The 20,220-nt window shown below is 39.5% G+C and overlaps 1 protein-coding gene across 3 annotated transcripts in view; it reads left to right on the top strand.

Moving 5' to 3' along the window:
• The window catches only part of arhgap24 (Rho GTPase activating protein 24), a 71,803-nt gene that overhangs the window by 23,964 nt on the left and 27,619 nt on the right, over positions 1-20,220 (top strand). Inside the window, exons 1-2 of one of the 3 annotated variants that reach the window (XM_067575000.1) lie at positions 2,748-2,767; positions 3,556-3,643. Coding sequence is in view for 2 of the 3 variants with exons in the window: in XM_067574997.1 (XP_067431098.1) it covers positions 3,556-3,643 (88 nt within the window). In the remaining variant the exon portion in view is untranslated. Of the gene's footprint in view, positions 1-2,747; positions 2,768-3,555; positions 3,644-16,914; positions 17,441-20,220 lie in introns of those variants that run through there. The other 2 variants (XM_067574997.1, XM_067574999.1) reach the window with 2 other exon arrangements.

Genomic DNA, 20,220 nt, shown 5'->3' with positions numbered 1-20,220 from the left:
GTCACAGTCTGTATTGTTGCATTTGCCTGCAGTCTGAGAACTAAACAAATTTGATTTCATTTGGAGCATACTGCTGGACTAACTGTTCAGCCACAGTCTTGGAAAAAAAAAAGAAGAAAAAAGCCCCCTGACAGGCTGCGCGCTGATGCTTACAAGACTGAGCCTCATGCTGTTGCTTCCCTCATACAGACTTCTCTGAGCCTTTTGTGTCCCATATGCGTGTGTGTGAAGAGTTGTCGTTGAAATGAAAAGATAATAAGGTTTGTGTCACTGCACCATTTCCAAAAATGACCTCATCTTTGTTAACAACAATATAAAAATGCAGAAAACACCCCAAAATAGTTTCTTTTTTTTTTTTTTTTTACTCTGTTGGGTTGGGCCAGGCTACTTTACTCTTCTGCTGGGTAAATATTACTCTGTCTGTGGTTGGGTTTGTCTGCAGCAAACAAAAGGCCACCAGGGAGGATGTCAGTATGTAAAGTGTGGCTGTGGGAAAGATACGGAGGAGAGGAATATCCATGGTGTTGCGGTTTTACTGGAGCAACTACACAGGCCCTTTTCTTCTTTTTTAAGAACATATTAGTACAAAAAGGCACACATTCATGAAGTCTGTTACACACACACACGCACCCATTCATTGAAGTCATCTCCTGTTTCCTTAGGATCAGTGCAATGTGCATGACAAAAAAGATCTGTGTTAACCGAAAAAAACGTTCTTTAAAGTCGCTTTTAATCCTGAGATATTAAAGCTAAGCAGATTCTCTTGCTGACAACCACATCAAACAGGCTCTTTCTCCGCCTCAGTCCTCCACTTTGGAGCATATCTGTCCAATTTTTATAACCCTCCTTTAAATCACTTCATCTGGGGCCCCAGGTAGGGTTTCCACTTCCTGGTTGTCACAGTTATGGCTCATTAAAGATCTCTCTCTCTCAGCAGGAAGGAAACCGACTCCCCTCTGATCCTGTTCATGTGTGTTGGTCCTTAATACTGATGTTGACACTGATGCACATCTTGTCTGCATTAGCATTAACCCAGATAGAGGTCACTCTAATGACCATCATATGCTGAATTGTGGCACTAGTTTGTAATCAAGTGAAATGTCACTGTTTCAGTGCATGAAGGGTCGGCCAGCAACCGGTTGTTTGGTTTGACTTAAACTGCTTGTAATTCATTTTACAGCCACCCTAATTAGAAGGAAACTATTTGCTAGCAAAGGGAAGTGAAGAATATTAAACTACGCAGTAATTATTCACCAGGTCAAGTGACTGCTGGGTAATTCTCATACCGTGGGATTAACACTTGGTAATTTACTCAGTAATTACTTAACTGATTCAGATCCCCCGACCATCCCAATCGACATGTCGAGCTCTATGATTACTGTTATCAGACTTCACCCAAATGCACAAACTTATTTGATTGGATGTCTATAAGCCAATCACAGTGTTCCACATCATCTAAAGTGGACTGCAGTAGAGCCACACGCCCTTTTTCAGCAAGCATGGCCGACTGTCAGGCAAGGAGGAAGTGTAAGAAACATTTTAATATATTGTTAAAGTACATGATTCATGTGTAAACTGTGTTGAAAGTAAACATGAGATGTTATAATATTTATATATGTCAAAATATATGAAATATTTATAGCTTTTACGCAAGACGTTTTAAGAAAAATCTGTCCATTGGAATGGTGGCGGGATCTGAAAGTTTGTTAAAATAATACAAAATATATATGCAATGTATTTTAAAGTATCACTTTATTCATTGAGATGAGTTAACTTTTATTGAAATATAAATAAACTCATGTTTTTTGTTGAAAAAGGTCTCTTAAGACTACGTATTGTCATTTTTACTGTAGGTGGTTTCGCACGTTCAGATTCTCCGTCCATTGGAATGGACAGAAAAAATAACATAATAAAGTGTTTTAATCAATTTTTACCATTACAATATTTTTTTGTGTTTGGAAAATAATTGGGTTCGAATGGGGTTATGAAATTGCTGAGTGTGTGATTTAGCCAGTATTTGGTCTATAACTCAGTGGTGGAAGAAGTATTCAGAACCTGTCTTTACCCTTTTCTTTACTTCAGGAAAAATAAAGCTGCAACTGATGACTATTATTAACTGCTCATTATTGTAATAAATCTACCAATTATTATTGTTTGTTGACTATTGTTTGGTCCCAAAATTGCCATAAAATAGTGAAAAATGGCCATCTCAGTTTCCTAAAGTCCAAGTTGATACATTCATATCGCATGTTTTGCCTGACGATCAGTGTAAAACTCAAAAATAATAAGTTTACAATCATACAACATTAAGAAAAAAGTCAGAATCTCTAACTTTTTTGCATTTTTGCTTTAAAAAAAATCCCTGACAGCATATACCACAATGTGCAAATACTCCATTACAAGTAAAAGTACTAATAAGGCAGCTGAATTGTGTTCAAGTCGTATAAATCATCTATATTGTACAATATTCAATATTCATATAATGTCGGATTGATTATTCTAAAACAGTGCATATATTCAAAGAGCAGATCATATGTTTTACATGTAGCTATAAGCTGTCATATGGAGAGGAGTGCGATGTGGAATATGTGTTTGTAGGACGTATCAGAGAGTATCAGGAAATGGTAAAGTACAAGTACCTCATGAGTACTTGAGTAAATGTACTTATTTACTTTCCGTCACTGCTATCCCTCATACAGTATGACCCACAAAGATTTACTGCCACCAGACAAGCACAGTGACCCTTCTGCGTCCAGCAGTATAAGAGGTGAATATTTATACACCCTGCATCATCATCGGTAATGTTATCTCTGGCCCGGTCGATGACAGGTGGCATGTGTCAGTCTTTCATGATGCAACACCAGCGCTCTGTGAAGACTAGATTTACAGATCAGCCCCGCAGCCCTTTTTAACAGACAGTAAGGGTGATGTGAGGTCGGAAAAAGTTGCTGATGCTCCTGCTATTTAAAGCAGACAATCTCTGGCCTTTAGCGTCACACAGATGATGTATCATTGTGGAGAGAGCTGAGGCAGAGAGATGGCGATCCTCTATAATACTGCCACTTTGCCACATTTTATAACAGCTCAGCTCCATCACCCAGACTCGTCCCTGGGGACCTAATACCCCACCTCCTGGGCCAGCAGATACACATGACAATGCAAACTCCTTCAACAAACATTAGCACAAACACTAGAACAGCTGGAAAGGTTGTGCAATCTGTGCAGTAAACTGTTACAGATGTCAAATGTTCAGTTATATGTACATTATTCATATGACATTTATAAATCCAATGCAGACTATGTGGCCTTAAACCCAGACACTATTTTAACATGAAACTGTGAAAGTGGAACATTAAAATTGTGTCATAAAGCATTTTGATGTATCTATTCGACATAAATGTTCATACTTTACACACATTTATGAACATAACTTACCAGATTTACAATCTAAAAGACAGTCACTAAGTCAGCATCCAGTCCCAAATGTCTGAAACAAAATACTCTGTGTGGGATTTATTCTGACAGGCCTGTTTTGTTTTTTTTTATTCTCCACAGGGAACCATTTTCTTACCTGGAAACAAAGTTACAGAGCATCCAACCAACGGCGATGAAGGGGGGAAATTTCTTTTTGAGGTCATTCCAGGTAGGAAAAGCAATTTAGTTTGTTTTTATCTTTACTAGATACATGATAAGATGATAGTACTGTTAACTGGGCAACAGCGGGAACAAAAACATATGGTTTTGATCACTCTCGTCTGCAGCAAAATGAAGTCTTGAGTGCTATGAGTCATCCAGAGAACAATTTTGCCATTAACTAATTTAATATATGCTGCTCTCTACGGAAGTTACAATGTTTGTGTTGCCTGCTGTTTGCTGGGATTGCATGTATGAGGAGCAATGTGACTGGACTTTATGTGCATCTGATGATGGGTTTAAATTGTAGACAGATGACCCTAAAAGATATAATTGAAAACATACTATATTTTTAAAAAAAAAATGTTTTTGTGACATTTCTTCTTTAGTGACAAAATTCAAAACAGAGTGACAGAGTATGTGAGGGATGGGATGTGCCATAAAGGCTGTGAGACAGCATTCAAGCACAAGATTGTTGATGCCCTAAGATGCCCTGAAGGCGCTATATAAAATAGATAGAGAGAAGAGAAAACGTGACGCTGTAAATAACAAAGAAATTTAATTGCGTAAAGGAGAGAAAAGGGAAGTCATATGTTGCGAAACTGGGATTACTGGGTAATCCCACAACGTTTTTTCTCTCTTACTTTCCAGCTCTAGCACCCACTCTTTATATGTTTATTCCACTAAGAAGAACCTTTTGTTTTACCTGTAATTAAAACCAATGAAAAGACACATTTACTGATGATGACGTTTGCTATTTTGATGACACCAGCCTTTAGATTTTCCTTTTAAAAGTTCAGACATTTATTTCAACCGCTCACCACACACACATAAACTCAAACATAAACACATAGACAAAGATATGAAAACACAGAAGGCAATAGCGGCTATTTTCCCAGGTAGAGCAATGGCAGGAATGTGAATATATGGAATAGATATTTAAACCACACAAGCTGGGGAAATGGGGACAGCTGTTAAAAGATGCAGTTGCAGAGTGCATCACCAGCACCAGTTGATACATTTAAAACCCTTTAGAAAACACCGGATGTGTGCAATAACTTTAACTTTATTTGCTTGGATCTTTTCCCTAGTGTGTGTCCAACACAGTTTTCCCGCAGAGGAAAAAAAAAAGAATTTAAGGCATTTTCTCACATGAATTGTGTCTCCCTTTGGACATACAAAAAGCGGATGGATAGTGATGAAAGTTCATTCTTACTTTTGTCAGTAAAAGGTCAGTTAAAGGTTGCCCAATTTGGGAAGTTGTCCAGTACTGACAGATGAACAGTCCAGGTGTGTCACAGGTTTGTTTAAAAGACTCTTGATGGTGATTTTGGATGCTCACAACCTCGCTGGTTATCTAATAGTTTCCACATCAGATGAGGATTAACAGTTCTCTGCTGATGTACTTTCAGTGGCCAGTTTTCAGTGCAGCCATCCCATGCTCACATTGAAATGAAGCAAAGTCAACTTGTCAACTTGTGATTAATAGTTCTCATGGTTGGAAGTGGTTGTGTTACAGGAGAAAACAAATCACACTTTTGTCGGGCATAATACCAGCACATGTGAAGTGGAGCAAAAATTGTTTTTCCCAAATGTTTTGACGTTATCTGATCATCTTACGGTGAGAAGGCAGGTGTGGGAGTATTGCTTTGGTAATGACTCCTATGAGTTTTCAGACATCTCGGTCGTGGGATAGGCTCTTTAACACAAGAAGATGACTGACATCATCCACATGGATCTAAAAGCTGTTCAATTAATCAGTTAGGCTATATTTTACACAAAAACCTCATTTGTCTGGTTGTATTTTTTTAAAGGGGACATATTATGCTTTTTTCTGGTTTTCTGTTATTTATATACTGCTATGATGACAGATATCTATGCCAAACATGGCCAAAGTTCAAAGTATAAGATAAATAAGACGTTTTTTGAACTGTAAATAATGCAAAGATATTCCAGCTGATCCCCAGAATATAAATATAGACACTGGAAAAAAAGTGTCAATAAAACGCCGAGAAGGGAAGTTTTAAAAAAAGAAAACTTTATATTTTCACTTCTCTGTTTTTGATTTCTTGCATATGAGCCATAAAATACCCAGAATGGAAACAATTGAGTTGTGTTTTTTTAGAACAACATGTTTATGCTGCTGACTGAACCATTGTGGGTTGAGAGCCGATGTTCATCTGTCAGGGAAATGAAGCCGTGCGTGGAACATAATAATGCCACACCCAGCATTACTTGGAAAAAAACCACATGACTAGAATTAGATGAGATAACGATAAAGATAAAGATGAAAATGAAAATGAAGATGAAATATTTTTAATTCCTTAAGGCAGTTCTGTTTGCGGATTGTGTGAATCTGATCGATGCCAAAGTGCAAGGCAGCATCCCTTGTCATTTGTGCTTTGAGACTGAAAAATTCATCACATGTCTCACTGACTCATTGTGCTTGCTTTCAGTCTCAGTTCCTGTTTCCAGGTATTACAGTACGAACAGCAATTTTTCTTTGGTCTTTTTAGTCATTTCTTCATATGAAATGTCAGGGTATTTTGTACACAGAACACACATATAGATATACTGTAACTACAGAGTATATGTGATGTACTGACTATATTTGAACTTCTCGTGAGATATGAGACTCAGTGTTTGTGCTCTCCACTCAACCCCCACAACAAACAGTCTTCATCTGTGTCTTTCCTTCTGGACCAGGCTGTATTAGATTTTGTAAAAATGTTGAAAGAGGGGAGAGGAAATTTGAAATACCAGTGCCCAGTGGTGATTTAGCTTAAGGGATGTCATATGTCGTATCTTGATTATCTTTGCTGGAAACTGAGGTTTTTAAGGAAACCTCATTCATGGTCCTAAGTCATGATGGGAGTGGAGAGCAGTTTCAACCTTACTGTGCAGCCCATGTCATTGTTTTAGTTCTGCAGTAATGAGTCCATGTTGTTTACCACAGTTTTCGCTATCAACCCTCCTAGCATGGTGAACAATGGTGTCACTTTGGTGTATTGTTACAATTCTGGGAACACTGATTGTACAGTACAGTAGCATGTGTACTTGTGCTCATTATTCTGATAGATTAGTATATGAGAGGCGAGATAAACTAGTAAAAAACAAGGACGATTATTGTTACCTAAAATCCTTCATTATGTGCTCAAGTTCAAATCTCAGGGGCAGTTACCAGTAGGTTGCTCAAAATAATTAATGACTTCACCTTCACATCTCTGTTTTTAAACCAAGGTCATCCTTGACTGATGAGGCTTTCATTACTGTCTATGTAACATCTTCATTGTTTTGTGCTTATGTTGGCATATGTTATTTCTCCTTTTGAATAAAATGTGTTGCATTGTATGTACAGAGAGAGAGGGTTAGGACTTTTTGTCCGAAAAATAGAAACTGGAAGTCAAAACAAAGGAAAGTCAGATCATTGTACCTAGTATGCCCAGTATGTGTTTATCATTTTACTGTAAGCATGCTGCTTTCATATCAGGAATTCAAGCATCACACAAAAAAATGTTTCATGAGAAATGTAATTGTTTTAAACAGTCAAGTTTTATCTCTCTCATATTTCTCAGATCCTGTTCTGTTGTGTTGGATGTAATTGTTGTAAATGACATTCAGTCATTTAAAAAGTGTTTTTATGTGACTTTGTACGCTGCCATTTTGGCCAGGTCTCAATTATAAAAGAGATAATGTATCTCAAGAGACTTCCGAATTAAACAAAGATTGAAAAAAGTTTTCCTGGTACTTTCATCAAGGAAATAGTTTGACATCTTAAGACATATAGGCTTAATCGCTGTCTTACCTATATTTAGACAAGATCGATATGTCCATTAAAGGTGAAGCTTGAGCTTAGCTTAGCATAAAGACTGGAAATGGGGGGAAACAGGTAACCAAAGATAACAAATCCTGCCTACCAGCACATCTGGCTAATTGATTTGTATCTAAAAACGCTCTAAAACCTCCATATAACCCTTGTTTCTGCTTAGCTAAGCTAAGCTAAGCAGCTTCTGGCTGTAGCTTTCTATTTTGCAAGAAAGCAAAAAAGCGTATCTCCCAAAATGTCTAACTATTCCTTTAAGTACTGTTTCTAATATTAACGTGTCATTCCAATACATACGGTTTATCATTTCACACATTCTGTACACGAAGGCTCACCACAATGTCCGTCTTTCCTCTTCAAATGATCAAAGGCTGGGTTTATTATGGCCGTGTCTCAGATGCCGTGAAATTACTCACACAGACCAAAACATGTGGGCTAAAATGTGACTAACCCCATGTTCACAACGAGGTCCTTGTGGATTTTTTAAACACATTAGGGATCAACAGAGACGATGAGAGTTTCAGCATTCTTCAAAGTGCCACTAATACTACTAAACTGTTTTCCCCATTCTGCATCATCCAGCATGTCCTCATACCGCTGGAAAACAAGAACATGGCTTGTTATGACTTAGAAATAAAGACGTCTAAGAGAAGCAGAGAGAGCAAATGAAAGGAAAACACAACACATATATTCCACTGGTCTAAATGTGGCCCTGCAGTTTGAACACAACACATAGACAGTCTCTGGCAGAAAGGCAAGACGGGAAGTGATGGGGAGGGTTCGGGGGGTTGAGAAGCGCAAGGGAAATGGGGTGGAAGTCGGAGTTGTACAGAGATGTCCGTTGTCTTGTAAGGGCAGTGATGAGGTTTGAACACGAGCCGGGTATCTGGTGACTGCCATGGGCTTGTATAGCAACATCAGGACATCTGTGCAGGCAGAGAGACTCTTCTGTATTGTGTGTATTTTTAGCTTTTTTGGAAAGTCTTTGTTACTTCGTGCCTTGAAGAAGCTGAAAAAGTTGCAGAAAAGCTCAGAAAACAATCAAACAAATCTGTCACTTGTTCTGTTCTTCTCTTGTGTTGTTCTCATGTCTCTTGTCTTTGTCTCTTTCACTTCGCACATCCACATCTGGATGATGAACCTGCAAGTGAAGGGGGGGTTTTAAAAAGCAGATTTGCCACATGACCAACAATATTTAGACTAGAATCATGGTTATGTCTTTATTTTGAACTGTCTGTCAGGTGCAGACACACTGGGGCTTTTGTTTTGCTCGCCAAAACCAAGACTTGAAGCACCACTGACGTTCTCCTCAATCACACTTTCGTGTTACAACATGTGCAAGCACACAGGGGCTTGCACAAGTGAGAAGCAAAAACAACAAAAATATACGAATACAGGTGTCAAAAGTTTTCTACTATAGTTGAGGATTATGACCTGAGACATTTTCTGTGTAGCCATATTTGGATGCACCTGCAAACTATTTCTAAATTCTGGTACTTCCCACGAGTACAGAAAGTAGCTTCTTGCTTCTTTATATCTGGAATACATATCAGAACATCCTGTCATTCAAGTTCAGCGTGTAGTTTTATCAGATGTTGTTGAATCCTCCGAAGAATGTCATGTATGATCTATATACATCTGTGTGGTGTAGCTCTGAGCGATGGGGATCCGGGTTTTGAGACTTCAATACAGTGAGCAAGCAGAGAAGGCTGTCTGTCTTCACCAAAATCTGAAAAAAAATGGCATTTCTTCATTTATTTACCTGTCAAAGTTGCATAAATACCTTTAGTTAAATGTCACTCCCCATGGTCCAACTGTGATTAATCATCCCCTTCCTATAAAACAAGAATCAACACAGGAAACATTCCCCTCTGTGTTTTCGATGGAGAAACAGTGTGCTCCTTTTCCCTCAAGCTCTAATAAACACAAGGCTTCGGCACCAGTATGAGCTCAGTATGTCTCTCTCTGCCCCAGGCTCAGGTTTTTTTTTTTTTTTTTTTTGCTGTGTTTGTCTCAGTCTCTCTCGGTAGCCTGGCTAGAGTAGCTGGTCAGGCCACAGCAGGTCGCCGCTGCTGAATTATGGGAATATTTCCAACCTTATCCCCCTAGAGGCTACCATCCTTTCATTCATGAAAGGACCTTGGGATCATGTTGCCATGAGCAGATGATGGCCTCAAGCATAAATGCTGTTTACAGGGTAAAGCCTGAGTCTATAATACATAATTGAAGAGCTTCCTCTTCTACCAATATTAAAGATTATGTTCGACTCCAGTTTATTGAATAGTAGTGAAGTCATTTCCTCATTGTGTGAAGTGTGAGTTGATTTTGTGCTGTAGTGAAGTTAGGATATTGGAAAGCCTCAGAGCTCCTGTTTAAATAAGGCTGATAGTGCCCTCATGTGGTTTTTTAAATCATTACAGTGCTGGGAGAAAATGTCTTGTCTGTGTGTTACAGTGATCTGCTTTTGTATGTTGCAAAGCTGAAGTTCAAAAGGAAACTTAGAAGAATATGAAAAATCCTCGAGGGGTTTTGTTTCTTTCACACTTGATTTATGAAACAGCAGAGTCGCCATTTAAATAAGTTGTGGTGATATGAGTGAAATGTTTTGCAGAAGTATTATTATGTTTCACCTGGGTTTCAAATTAACTTTTGTTCTGTTTTAACATAAAAAAGCTGGAAACATGAGTGAATTATTGAATTTACTAGGCGGCATTATAGCATAATTTAACTGCTTGTATTATACACTTTTGGTATTTTAGTTGGAAAATAGGTTTATAGAGCAAAATATTGTTTTATTATCTAGTCTTATTATTACATTATACAAATTACATCATCACAAATATCCTCACTTACAACATATGAGTTTTATATGTAAATGTGTTTTTTTATTATTTCATTTTTTTTTATTTAGTGGGCTTGTGATTAATGCTCGATCACGATCCTGTGACTGTGACACGTATGCCTGATGGAGTAGCTGTACAGTAGGTTGGTTGCCACCTCGGTGACCCCTGCGATGACTTATGAAAATCATTTGTCACGAAGATGCAGGTCTAATTTACACAATGTGACTTGTGTGATTGAAGAGTGATAATGAGCAGGCAGGCAAGGCAGAATAAGAGTAAATCAGACTTAGACAGCAGAGACAGGATGTTTGGAAATTAAATAAACATTAGTGTGTGAATGTGCTTTTCTTACCTACATCCACAGTCAGACTTCTTATTAAACAGTAATGACAATCTAATCCTAGAGATTACTATTGGAGGACGAAGACAGATGTGCAATTTTAACCCCAGACCACTGTATTGTTCATTATAAGGAGGATGCCAGAGGTTACTTATATGCTTGGCAAACCTGGTATGTAGACTGTGAGCACCTAAAGCTGATGATGGAATGATGGATGGATGAATTAAAAAAAAATTTAAAGCAGCTCGGAGGGCGGCTTTAATAACCTAAACAATTATTCCACTTGTTCGTTGCTGGTAATAAAATATGACAGGCTCAGAATATTACCCTAGGCATGTTTAAGGTTAAGGAAGCCCCAGTAGAGTATTTGAGAAAGTATATTAATCTGTGGTGCTGACATTTCAGTGTCAGGATGTATGGACGTGGTTTTCAAATAGCCCCCCATGTCACATCAGTCATGGATAACTTCTGGTGCTGGCATTAGCTGTGTGTGCCTGTGTGTGTGTGTGTGTGTGTGTGTGTGTGTGTGTGTGTTCAAGCTCATTTCAATTGTATTATCTCATGTTTAAACATTTATCTGTAGGCCTATTATGCACATTTTATAATGGTGGTTATGGATAATATAATTTTAATCCCAGAACAGGCTTCAAGCTTTTTCTGCAGTTTTGTTTTAAGCCACGTTCCAAAGAAAAGTAAGAGTTTCCAAATCTTTGACTTTCCATGTTTCATTTGCAGTGTAGAAGAGAAGAAAGCACAAATGTTTTGATTAATGCTAACTTCAGTGTGCAGGCTAAACAATTGTCACAGTCCACAGTCTTTTAAACATGTAGGTCTGAGTTATTTCAGTTACTTAAGGTTACCATACTAATTTATCTTACTTATTAAGTTTTGCGATATTGGGTAAGTTATATATTCCTGTAGGAAGAATATTATATAAGACTATTATTTCATACAGTTGTTTCATCATAATTTACAGGACTTTAACTATAATTTTATGTATATATTTATATGTGTAACATTTAAGTTGCTTATTCTTGTCCTCCTGCTTATTGGTGTGAAGGCTGCAAAGCTCAAGAGAGAGAAGTTGGGTGTATTGTCCTGCTGTGTTAAAGAGACTGATTCCAACATAAATTATTATTATTATACTACCCAGAGGCCAGAGAGATTGGAGGATGTTTCCCACTAAGAACTGAAGGATTACATAGTTTCTATAGAGTAGATTTCAAAGGAAAATGAGTCTATGTAGAAGAGCAACATCACATATCAAAAGTTATAAAGAAAATAAATGGATGAAAAAAATATTGTGTAAAAATACATTTAAAATGAACTATTTCACAACAGGTCCAGCTATTGAATACTATGCAGCCTAGATAGATAGAGAGAGCAAGAGAGAGGGGGAGAGCCCCACCCAGATGTAATAAATTAAAAAGATAGAGATTACATTTCCTACTGACACACACATAAGAGCACCTCCTCCTACACCCACTTCACTTTCATGGCCAGAGTATATTAATCTATGCACAAGTTGGATCAAACAGGACGCACAGGACATAAACCAGCAGCTCTCTGTGTTCTCAAACTCCATCTTTTGATATATTGATTTTAATTAGCAGCTCGATGTATAGTGCCCACAAAGCTTCTAGTGCGTCGTAAATCTCGGATGAATATGAGCAACAGTATTGCATTAAGAGGGAAAGCAGTGAAATTGATTATATGGATATCGCTGTGGTAAAAATGAAGAGAAGCATGACTGACAAGATTCTGTTTTGCATATGAAACTGTCGACTATCTCCGTTTGTACGCCTATGGGATGTGTCCTTTTTCTCTCTCGAATCCGCTTTGTGATATGACATTTTCAAAAAGGTCAAAAACTGAACTTCTCTCGCTCATTTCTCTCTCCCTTCCCCAGCGCATGTTTGTATAAGTGTGCGTGCGTGCGTGTTGACATGTTTATGCACATCCGTGTTTTCCCAGCGTGCGTACGAAGTCAATAACCTGCTGTCTGTGACACAGCGGCATATGGCCTCCTGGAGGAGTTGTGGCTTCACATTCTGCTGTTGTTGACATTTCTCAAATGGGGCTTCTGAGATTCACATCCCTTGTTGTTGTTCTCTTGATATGGGAATTTATGAGCTCTATTGCGTGAGATCACAAAGAGGAAGGGGCCATCTAAGACAGACACATAAAGGGGATATCCAACACTGTCCTGGCAGCATGACGTGAGAAAATAGTTTCCAAAAATGACTGAGATTCAATATCATACAGAAATATGTAGTGAATGTGAACTTATCTTTGCTTATCGTTCATTGTACTTTTCTCCCCAGATACGCCACGTTTCATATTGAATGATATCTAAGTTCTTTAATATTCTAAATCCACAATCCAATAACTAGAAAATGTGCTCCTCTGGTGCAACATCCATCATCAAAAAGAGTGTTTTTCAGAGCCACCCTCCTGTTTCATTAGTGACATTTTCCCCTGGGAGGATCTCAGTGGGAGGATGTTTGTGTTTGAGACTGTGACAGTTCATTTGGAGCTCAGTGCTGAAGTGGTGCCTCCAAATTTATGAACAATCAAAGACTAAATTTGTGTGTTGACATAACAGTAAACATGCCTTTTTCCTTAGAGATATTTAAAGAAATTGTTTCTTTTCCACAACCTTATTTTTGGGTTTCAGTCATTATTCCTATAAACCATGAAAACATTTGACTCACAAAGTTCATTTCTAAGATGTGGATCCCATGACACAGCTTTACAACACTGTGGCAAGCAATACAAGTCCAAACTTCACCCATATTATTTAAACCAAATTACTTAATTTGGAAAGAAAGACAGAGCTCCATGCCAAAATGTTCGTCACCAGCTTTCCTGTTCAATACCTCTGTCATGGAAACAGCTAATTGGAGACTAGCTGAAAGCCCTTCTGCCAGGAGTGCTGTCAGTTTAAAATAGGAGGCCTTCTGGACCGGGTTGGTCCTCCTTACTGTGAAAGTTATTTGCAGGCAGTTAGTTGCCAAAGCAGGAGTTTGGGTTGGGAGTAGATAATGGAGGCAATGGAGGAGGATTTTTAGATGTTGCCTATCGAGTTCTGGAAAACCATTCAGCGTCCCAGAGGGAGAAGGCGGGTTATTGCTCAGTGTGTCACTGCAGAGTTAGAAAAATGCAGACACTGACTGGGGAAATAGTTGGAAAGTGTAAGTTTGAGAAACATTGGACACATCCTTTAAAAGCAGCAGCGTGTATATGAAAACATTTCCTTTGCAGAGGTTGCTGGGATAGTTAGAAAACCCATAAATGTCAAAGCAGAGGGCAAGGATGAAGTCTGTGTGGGTAAGGTTCGGGTGTAGTGATTGAAAAGACCTGTCAATGTCACATGGAATTAAGGAGGAGCTCCATTGTATTAACAGATGGTGGAAACAGAGCATTTTGGAGGTTGAAGAGTGCACTCAAGCAGACAACTCAAACTCCCTTCCTCTGAGAGCTTGTGACAAGGTGCTGGAAAGGAAACTCTGCCTGACTGTCAAATGGATTTAAAAGTGCAGACTCCTGCTGGTTCTCAAAGCAGAATCATCATATTTTTTACTCTCTCACAGATCATTGATCACGTGGCTTTGTGGATTAGTAAAAGGTCACTGACTAGGTTCCCTGAGGTATCTTGCAAGAGGTGCTGTGGGAGTGTGGTCTGCCAGAGCTGCAGAGTGTTCACATACTTCCAATGATCAGGTTTGTTAAAGGGTTCACTGGACTCTCTGACAAGGATGCCTCCCTTCTGTGTGGGATTTTCACAGGGTTCATTAAGGCAGAACGTCTGGAGCGTGTTTAGTTAGTGACAGTAGGATGGAATCTGCAGTTTATAGGAGATGTCCAAGATGTCAAATGATTATTTTCAATGTGCAATGGAACCATTTGAAGCAGCGGTTGTTAAGAAAATAAATGCTGAGGGAAGAAAAGCTGCCCATAAGAAAAGGAGCATTCAAGATTTTGGGAAATAGTCTACACTTATTTGCTTTATTGCCTAATCGTGAAGCTACAGCCAGGAGATGGTTAGCTTAGGTTAGCAAAAAGACTAGAGACGGGGAAACAGTTGTGGTTTTACGGGAGGCTATGTGCCAAGCGATTTCTTTGTCACTTCCTGGAGTCTCAACTGGTTGCCTGGCAACCTTAAGGTGACGACAATCCTCCAGGAAGTCACCGTTCCCAGCCAGGAAATACTTAGCCCTCCTGTAGAAAAACATGTCATTTTTACACTTTTTGTGCAGATTAAAGAAATGTGGTAACGTTTGGCAGATTTTGTTACCTTCAGACAGAGCCCGGCTAGCTGTTTCCCCTCACTTCCAGTCTTTATGCTAAGCTAAGCTAACTGTCTCCTGACTGTAGCTTAAAATTTAACAGAAAAATGTGACAGTGGTGTTGATCTTTTTATTTAACTCTCAGCAAGAAAACCATACACATTTTTCCAAGTTATTCTTTTAAAAAGATATATCTATACAGTACCAGTCAAAAGTTTGGACACACCTTCCCATTCACTCGAATGAGAAGGTGTATCCAAACTTTCTATATGTTTTCCCTCACTTTGGCACATGCACGTAAACATTTTGATTCAATTAAAAGAGAGATCTGAATAATAACACGAAAGCATAAATGACACTCAGTGAACGCATAGGATTTGACAGGTTGACAGTCAGCAGTTTGTTTTGTGAGTGGGAGGTTATAACTTTGCGAGGGCACATGAATATGATTGATGACTTTATAGACTTCATACGTCAGTATCTTCAACAACAGTCTGATCAGGTTACACTCCGCTTAAGTTTTTCTATAACAACACAATGTGCAGTTTGTGTGTTTTCGTAACGGGACCAAAGCCTGTGGGAGCCTACATAATGACTCAAACTGCATTGTGGATGATGAAGCCCATTTTTCATAAAGCCATGATTGATCAACCACTAAATGGGAAAAGGCAGCTGCAATAACAATACTAGAGGATAAAGTGTAGGATGAGTGGACGTGCAATGTTGCCTTCTGGACTTTTTATATTGTACTGGAGAGGTATTCCGTTTAATGACGCGTCCTCCATTAGCTCCTAACAAAGCTGTCATATGATGAAAAGATGATAAACTAGCAGCTTGTGGTGGTAAATGGTTTTTGTATCTGAGCTGTGAAGGACAACAAATGGTAAGATATTGAGAATGAAGCTGAACAAACCACCACCTTGTAATGTTACACACACATTTATTTGATCCTATACATTCTTCACATGTCAACCAGTTCTTGTATGTTTCAAAATGTTCAATTGCCGATTTCAAAAAGTACGTGACAAAACGCAGGAGACTGAGGAATTCAGCATGTCCAAACAATAAGCTGCATACCTTTTGTATGTGGTAGATGTTGTTGGAAATATCCGCTTCATTCTCATCTGTGCTCTAGTAAGAGAATTCCAGGCCTTCTTCTTCCTTTCTCGTGTCCGTGCGTCATTACTCCTTGTGCGTGTGAGAGTGGGTGTGCGGCAGCGAGACCCTCTGGAGGAAATGCACTGAGGCCTGCAAACAGGCCAGATCTCAGGCCATTGAGAGGGACAGGACAGGAAGCTCGGATGCTTACATAACAGCCTTATTGAGGGGATCGGTATTTGACATGTCACATACCAGTCTCCTCCATCAGCCTCCCACTGTACTGCAACCCCCGTCTCACAACCCCTACCCCCACATGTATCAGGTTGGCCAGGTCTCAGCGAGGAGGGCATATTTTGGGTCTGTGTTTCACTGAAGTTGCTGCTACTATGTTTGTCTGATGGGGACACTTGAATTGAATGTTCAGACCAATGGTATGTAAACTGATTTCACTCTGGATAAATATTTAGATGTCTTCCCACTTCCCCTTTTTTTTTTCTTCTGTGAGTTAAATCCTACAGGTAGTGTCAGTCTTAAACTTAATCACCTTCTAAGGCCAGGTTCTGCCATTCAGTGATGTGTGGTTCACCTATAAGTCTGGTTGAGACTGAAAAACGATAAGGAGGTTATTAAAGACCCACCGAGTGGGAGAAACCCCAGTGTGTCTGGGCTTCTTGGACACCAGTAGCAGCCTTGCCGACCCTGCACGGCTGTATTTATAGAGCACAGTGGTCATTTGGCCGAGTGCCCACTCTTCGTTCGCCAGATTTACAGGTCCCCACTTTGGGGAGGGCTGCTTGATTTACGATGCACCCCCTCCCCTTCCCTCCACCACCACCACCACCACCACTAGCTCCCACCCCACCCCTCTTACTTCCTTCAGATACAAGCAGACACACCATCTTGCCTTCGGCTCGCTGTCTCACTCGGTTTCATTCGGCCGCTCTCTCTCCTACACTTCTTTCGAAATATGCTTCCTCTGCTCTTTCAGCTCCTTTGAGAAGCACTGTACATGCAGAGGAGAGGCTTCCTGAAAGGCAGACAGACTAGCCTTAGCCTGACCTTGCCTAAGTGCTGCTGATTGGTGTGTCATATTGACCTGCCTTTGACTTAAGAAAATGAAGTTTTGCTTACCAGTGAGGGTTGTAGGCGAAAGAGTTATATGAGGTGGGGTGAATCGAGAAGCAAAAAAAGGAGGGGGAGAATAGGAAGGACAGTAGTAAGTGCAGTGGAGTTTGTTTTAGCAGAGAGAGAAGGAGATAAATCTATCTGTGGCACAGAACAAGAACAGATGAAGAAGTGGCACTGGGGGGCCGGCGGTCATCAGCGACAGCGTGGCTTTTGCTCTCTTAACCTTCAGGAGAGAAGGGGGCACGTCTTCCTCTGCACCCCATGGATCTTAACTCCAACCCAGGTCGGTCTCTTTACATAACAGTAGTGCATGCTAACAGGTTTGCATTCAGTTTGGACTGTTTCATTATGATGGCATTGATATTATTAGACTTGGAAAACACATAGAGGAATGAGTGGAAAGATTTCTCAGACAGCTTTACTTGTCTTGAGACCTAAAATCTAATTACAGCTACTTGAGTTGCAAATTTTGCTGTGTTCTCACTGTGAAAGTGTGTGAATGTGTTTTCCATATGCTGACCCATTTGTCATGTCAGCAGATGGGTATTTAACAAGTTACAGTTCATAGCCTATATTTATTGCAGCTGTGATTTCAGATGAGGCGTTTATGCTGCTTCCTGGTTTTCCAGCCGCTGTGGTGACATCGCCACAGCTTCATCGTTATTTGTCCACTCTCTTCCCTCATGTTGAACATGTCATTCATTTTAATTTTCAATAAATTACATCTTATATACACATTCAGGATAAGCTGTTATCTAGTGCAACTTATGATGACAAAAAAAGTAGAATACATTTCTATTCTTATTATGAAAAACTACAAACAAAATACTGAGTAAATTCAGGGATTTGACACCTTCCAAATAGTGACCATAGAATGAATAATTATAAAAGCCACAATCCATAAGTTTCTGCACATCCAAAGTATAGAAAATACAATGGAGCATCTAATGTTGTGAAATTATTTTTTGCCTCATTGGTAATGTGCTCAAACAAAAGCCCAACAGGTGCCACCCAACAAACACTGGCGTTTCTCATTAGCAGAGTACAAAAACCATCTCCAATCTTAATATATGCTCCTTTCGTTATGTTTCCAAAAGCTCGCTGTGGATATAACCATGACATATTCATTAAAAAAACACTGCAGACTTCTACTTTAAGAAAAGGAGTGAATACAACGTTCCTGCTTGCACTAATAACTTGTAAATATTAAACAATGGTGAATCATTTTGTCTTATACTGCACCACAAGCTTCTAAACCATACATGTAGTTTAAATGCCACCCAAGTGTGTTTGCACAAGATATGTAGCTTTAAAAAATCTTGCCCGAGGAAGAAAAATCATCCTTAGTAAAAAAAGAGCATTCTCATAGCTGGGTCAGATTTCACTTTGCTCGGCTGCTTGAGGCAGATAACAGAACAGACTCCTGAATTCATAGCTCCCAGCCTGCTTGTAAATCCATCCTGGTGAAGACGTTCTCATGCAAAAATCTGAAGCAACAGATGGGAGAGGAAGCAGGAAGAAGAAATAACGTATGAAGACTGTTGGGGCAAGAAATGAAGTTTCAAAAGCTGATGTTGGCGATGAGGAGGAAAGTTTTAAGGTGTGTGACTCAAAAGACATTCATTTTTAATTTGATAACAATAAAAAAACAAGCTCTGATTAAGATACATCACATCTTTTTGCACTGGTGTGAGCATTTATCCTTTAATATAAATACTGTCCAGGCTCAACACTCCTACTCTTTAAGCACAAAACCAGAACAAAATAAGAATTAGTGGAATGACCAGAAACTTTCTCACTGAGAAGTCTGTTTTCACTGGATGAAGTCAACACATTTCTCTTCCTATCTGCCTGTGTGGGCGGCAAGTAATGACTGACCCAAGAAAACTGAGTGATGAGCCAGTAAGTGGGCATATCTATAGCAACCGTTGCCAATTGAGCACAGTTGTTCTAATCAAAAATAGAAAACTGTGAAAGATGTCAGCGAGCATTCATGTGTCCATCAAAGCAGGTATAAGAACAAATTCAACACTTTATTATACTGCACACTGCATACATGCACAGTCTCCCTGTTCATATATCAAGCACAGAAACACTAAACACACGTTGTCAATGAAAGCTTTATTTTGGCTTCATAGCACAGATTTGAACCTAGAGGACTGACTTGAATTGAATAGCTTCAGCTAAAGTCCAACAACGCCCACTCTTAACACACACACAGAGCCAACCTCATCGTCAGCATTTCTCTGTCTCTCCACTTAGATCACCACCCATCTCTTTCTTTGACCCAGCTTGCCTGCACTGCAGCCCTCTCGGGCCGACAGTGCTTTGGCCAGCTTTGTCAGAGAAAACAACGAGGATGTGGAGCGGCAACTCAGACAGGACTGCTGCGATGGCCAAAATGAAAACACGCTTATCTGGCCGAAGCTGATGGACGCTGTCCACTGGCTGTCCAAATAATTGGGCAGCAAGTCAACAAGGGGTTTTATGGTGCATGCCTCTGAGTTTGGCCATTGCACAGATATGTGCGCAAGAGTACACATTAAAATTAACTTGCAAACACAGACACATGCATCAGTTTATTGCGTGATGCACATCTGCTGTTGGACCAACAACACTAGCTTACTTTTGCGAAATCCCATGTTCCACCTCGTGAGTCACTAGGTAGAAATATGAAGTGGTAGGAAAAGGCTCACGCAGAGTGATGATTAATGAACGACGGATTCATCTCTCTTTCTATCACAATAATGTTCACCTCTGACAGGTCCTTCAATCTCCTAAAGCAATCTGGCAAATGAAAACGCTGATTTATACTCCTATGACACATAACTAAAGTGAATTCATTTCACAATGAAACTCTGAAATTAATCATGCATCCTCTTTCGTTGCTAGTTCTCTTTGGTTCTCATTGTGAGAAACAGAGTAAGCAAGTCGCTGTGTCCATCTATTAGTCGCAATAAACCAGAGGTCAGGTTTCTATAACCCTGTCTGACAGGTTCAAAGGGCTTCCCAAAGGCCAGGTTGACTCAACCTACCAATTTTGGCTGTAGGGAGTGCAGGTGT

Source organism: Thunnus thynnus, chromosome 19 (genome assembly GCF_963924715.1).
Source record: "Thunnus thynnus chromosome 19, fThuThy2.1, whole genome shotgun sequence".
NCBI classification, from domain to species: domain Eukaryota; kingdom Metazoa; phylum Chordata; class Actinopteri; order Scombriformes; family Scombridae; genus Thunnus; species Thunnus thynnus.
Note: the sequence above shows the minus strand (reverse complement) of the source record. Positions and strands in the feature narration are given on the sequence as shown.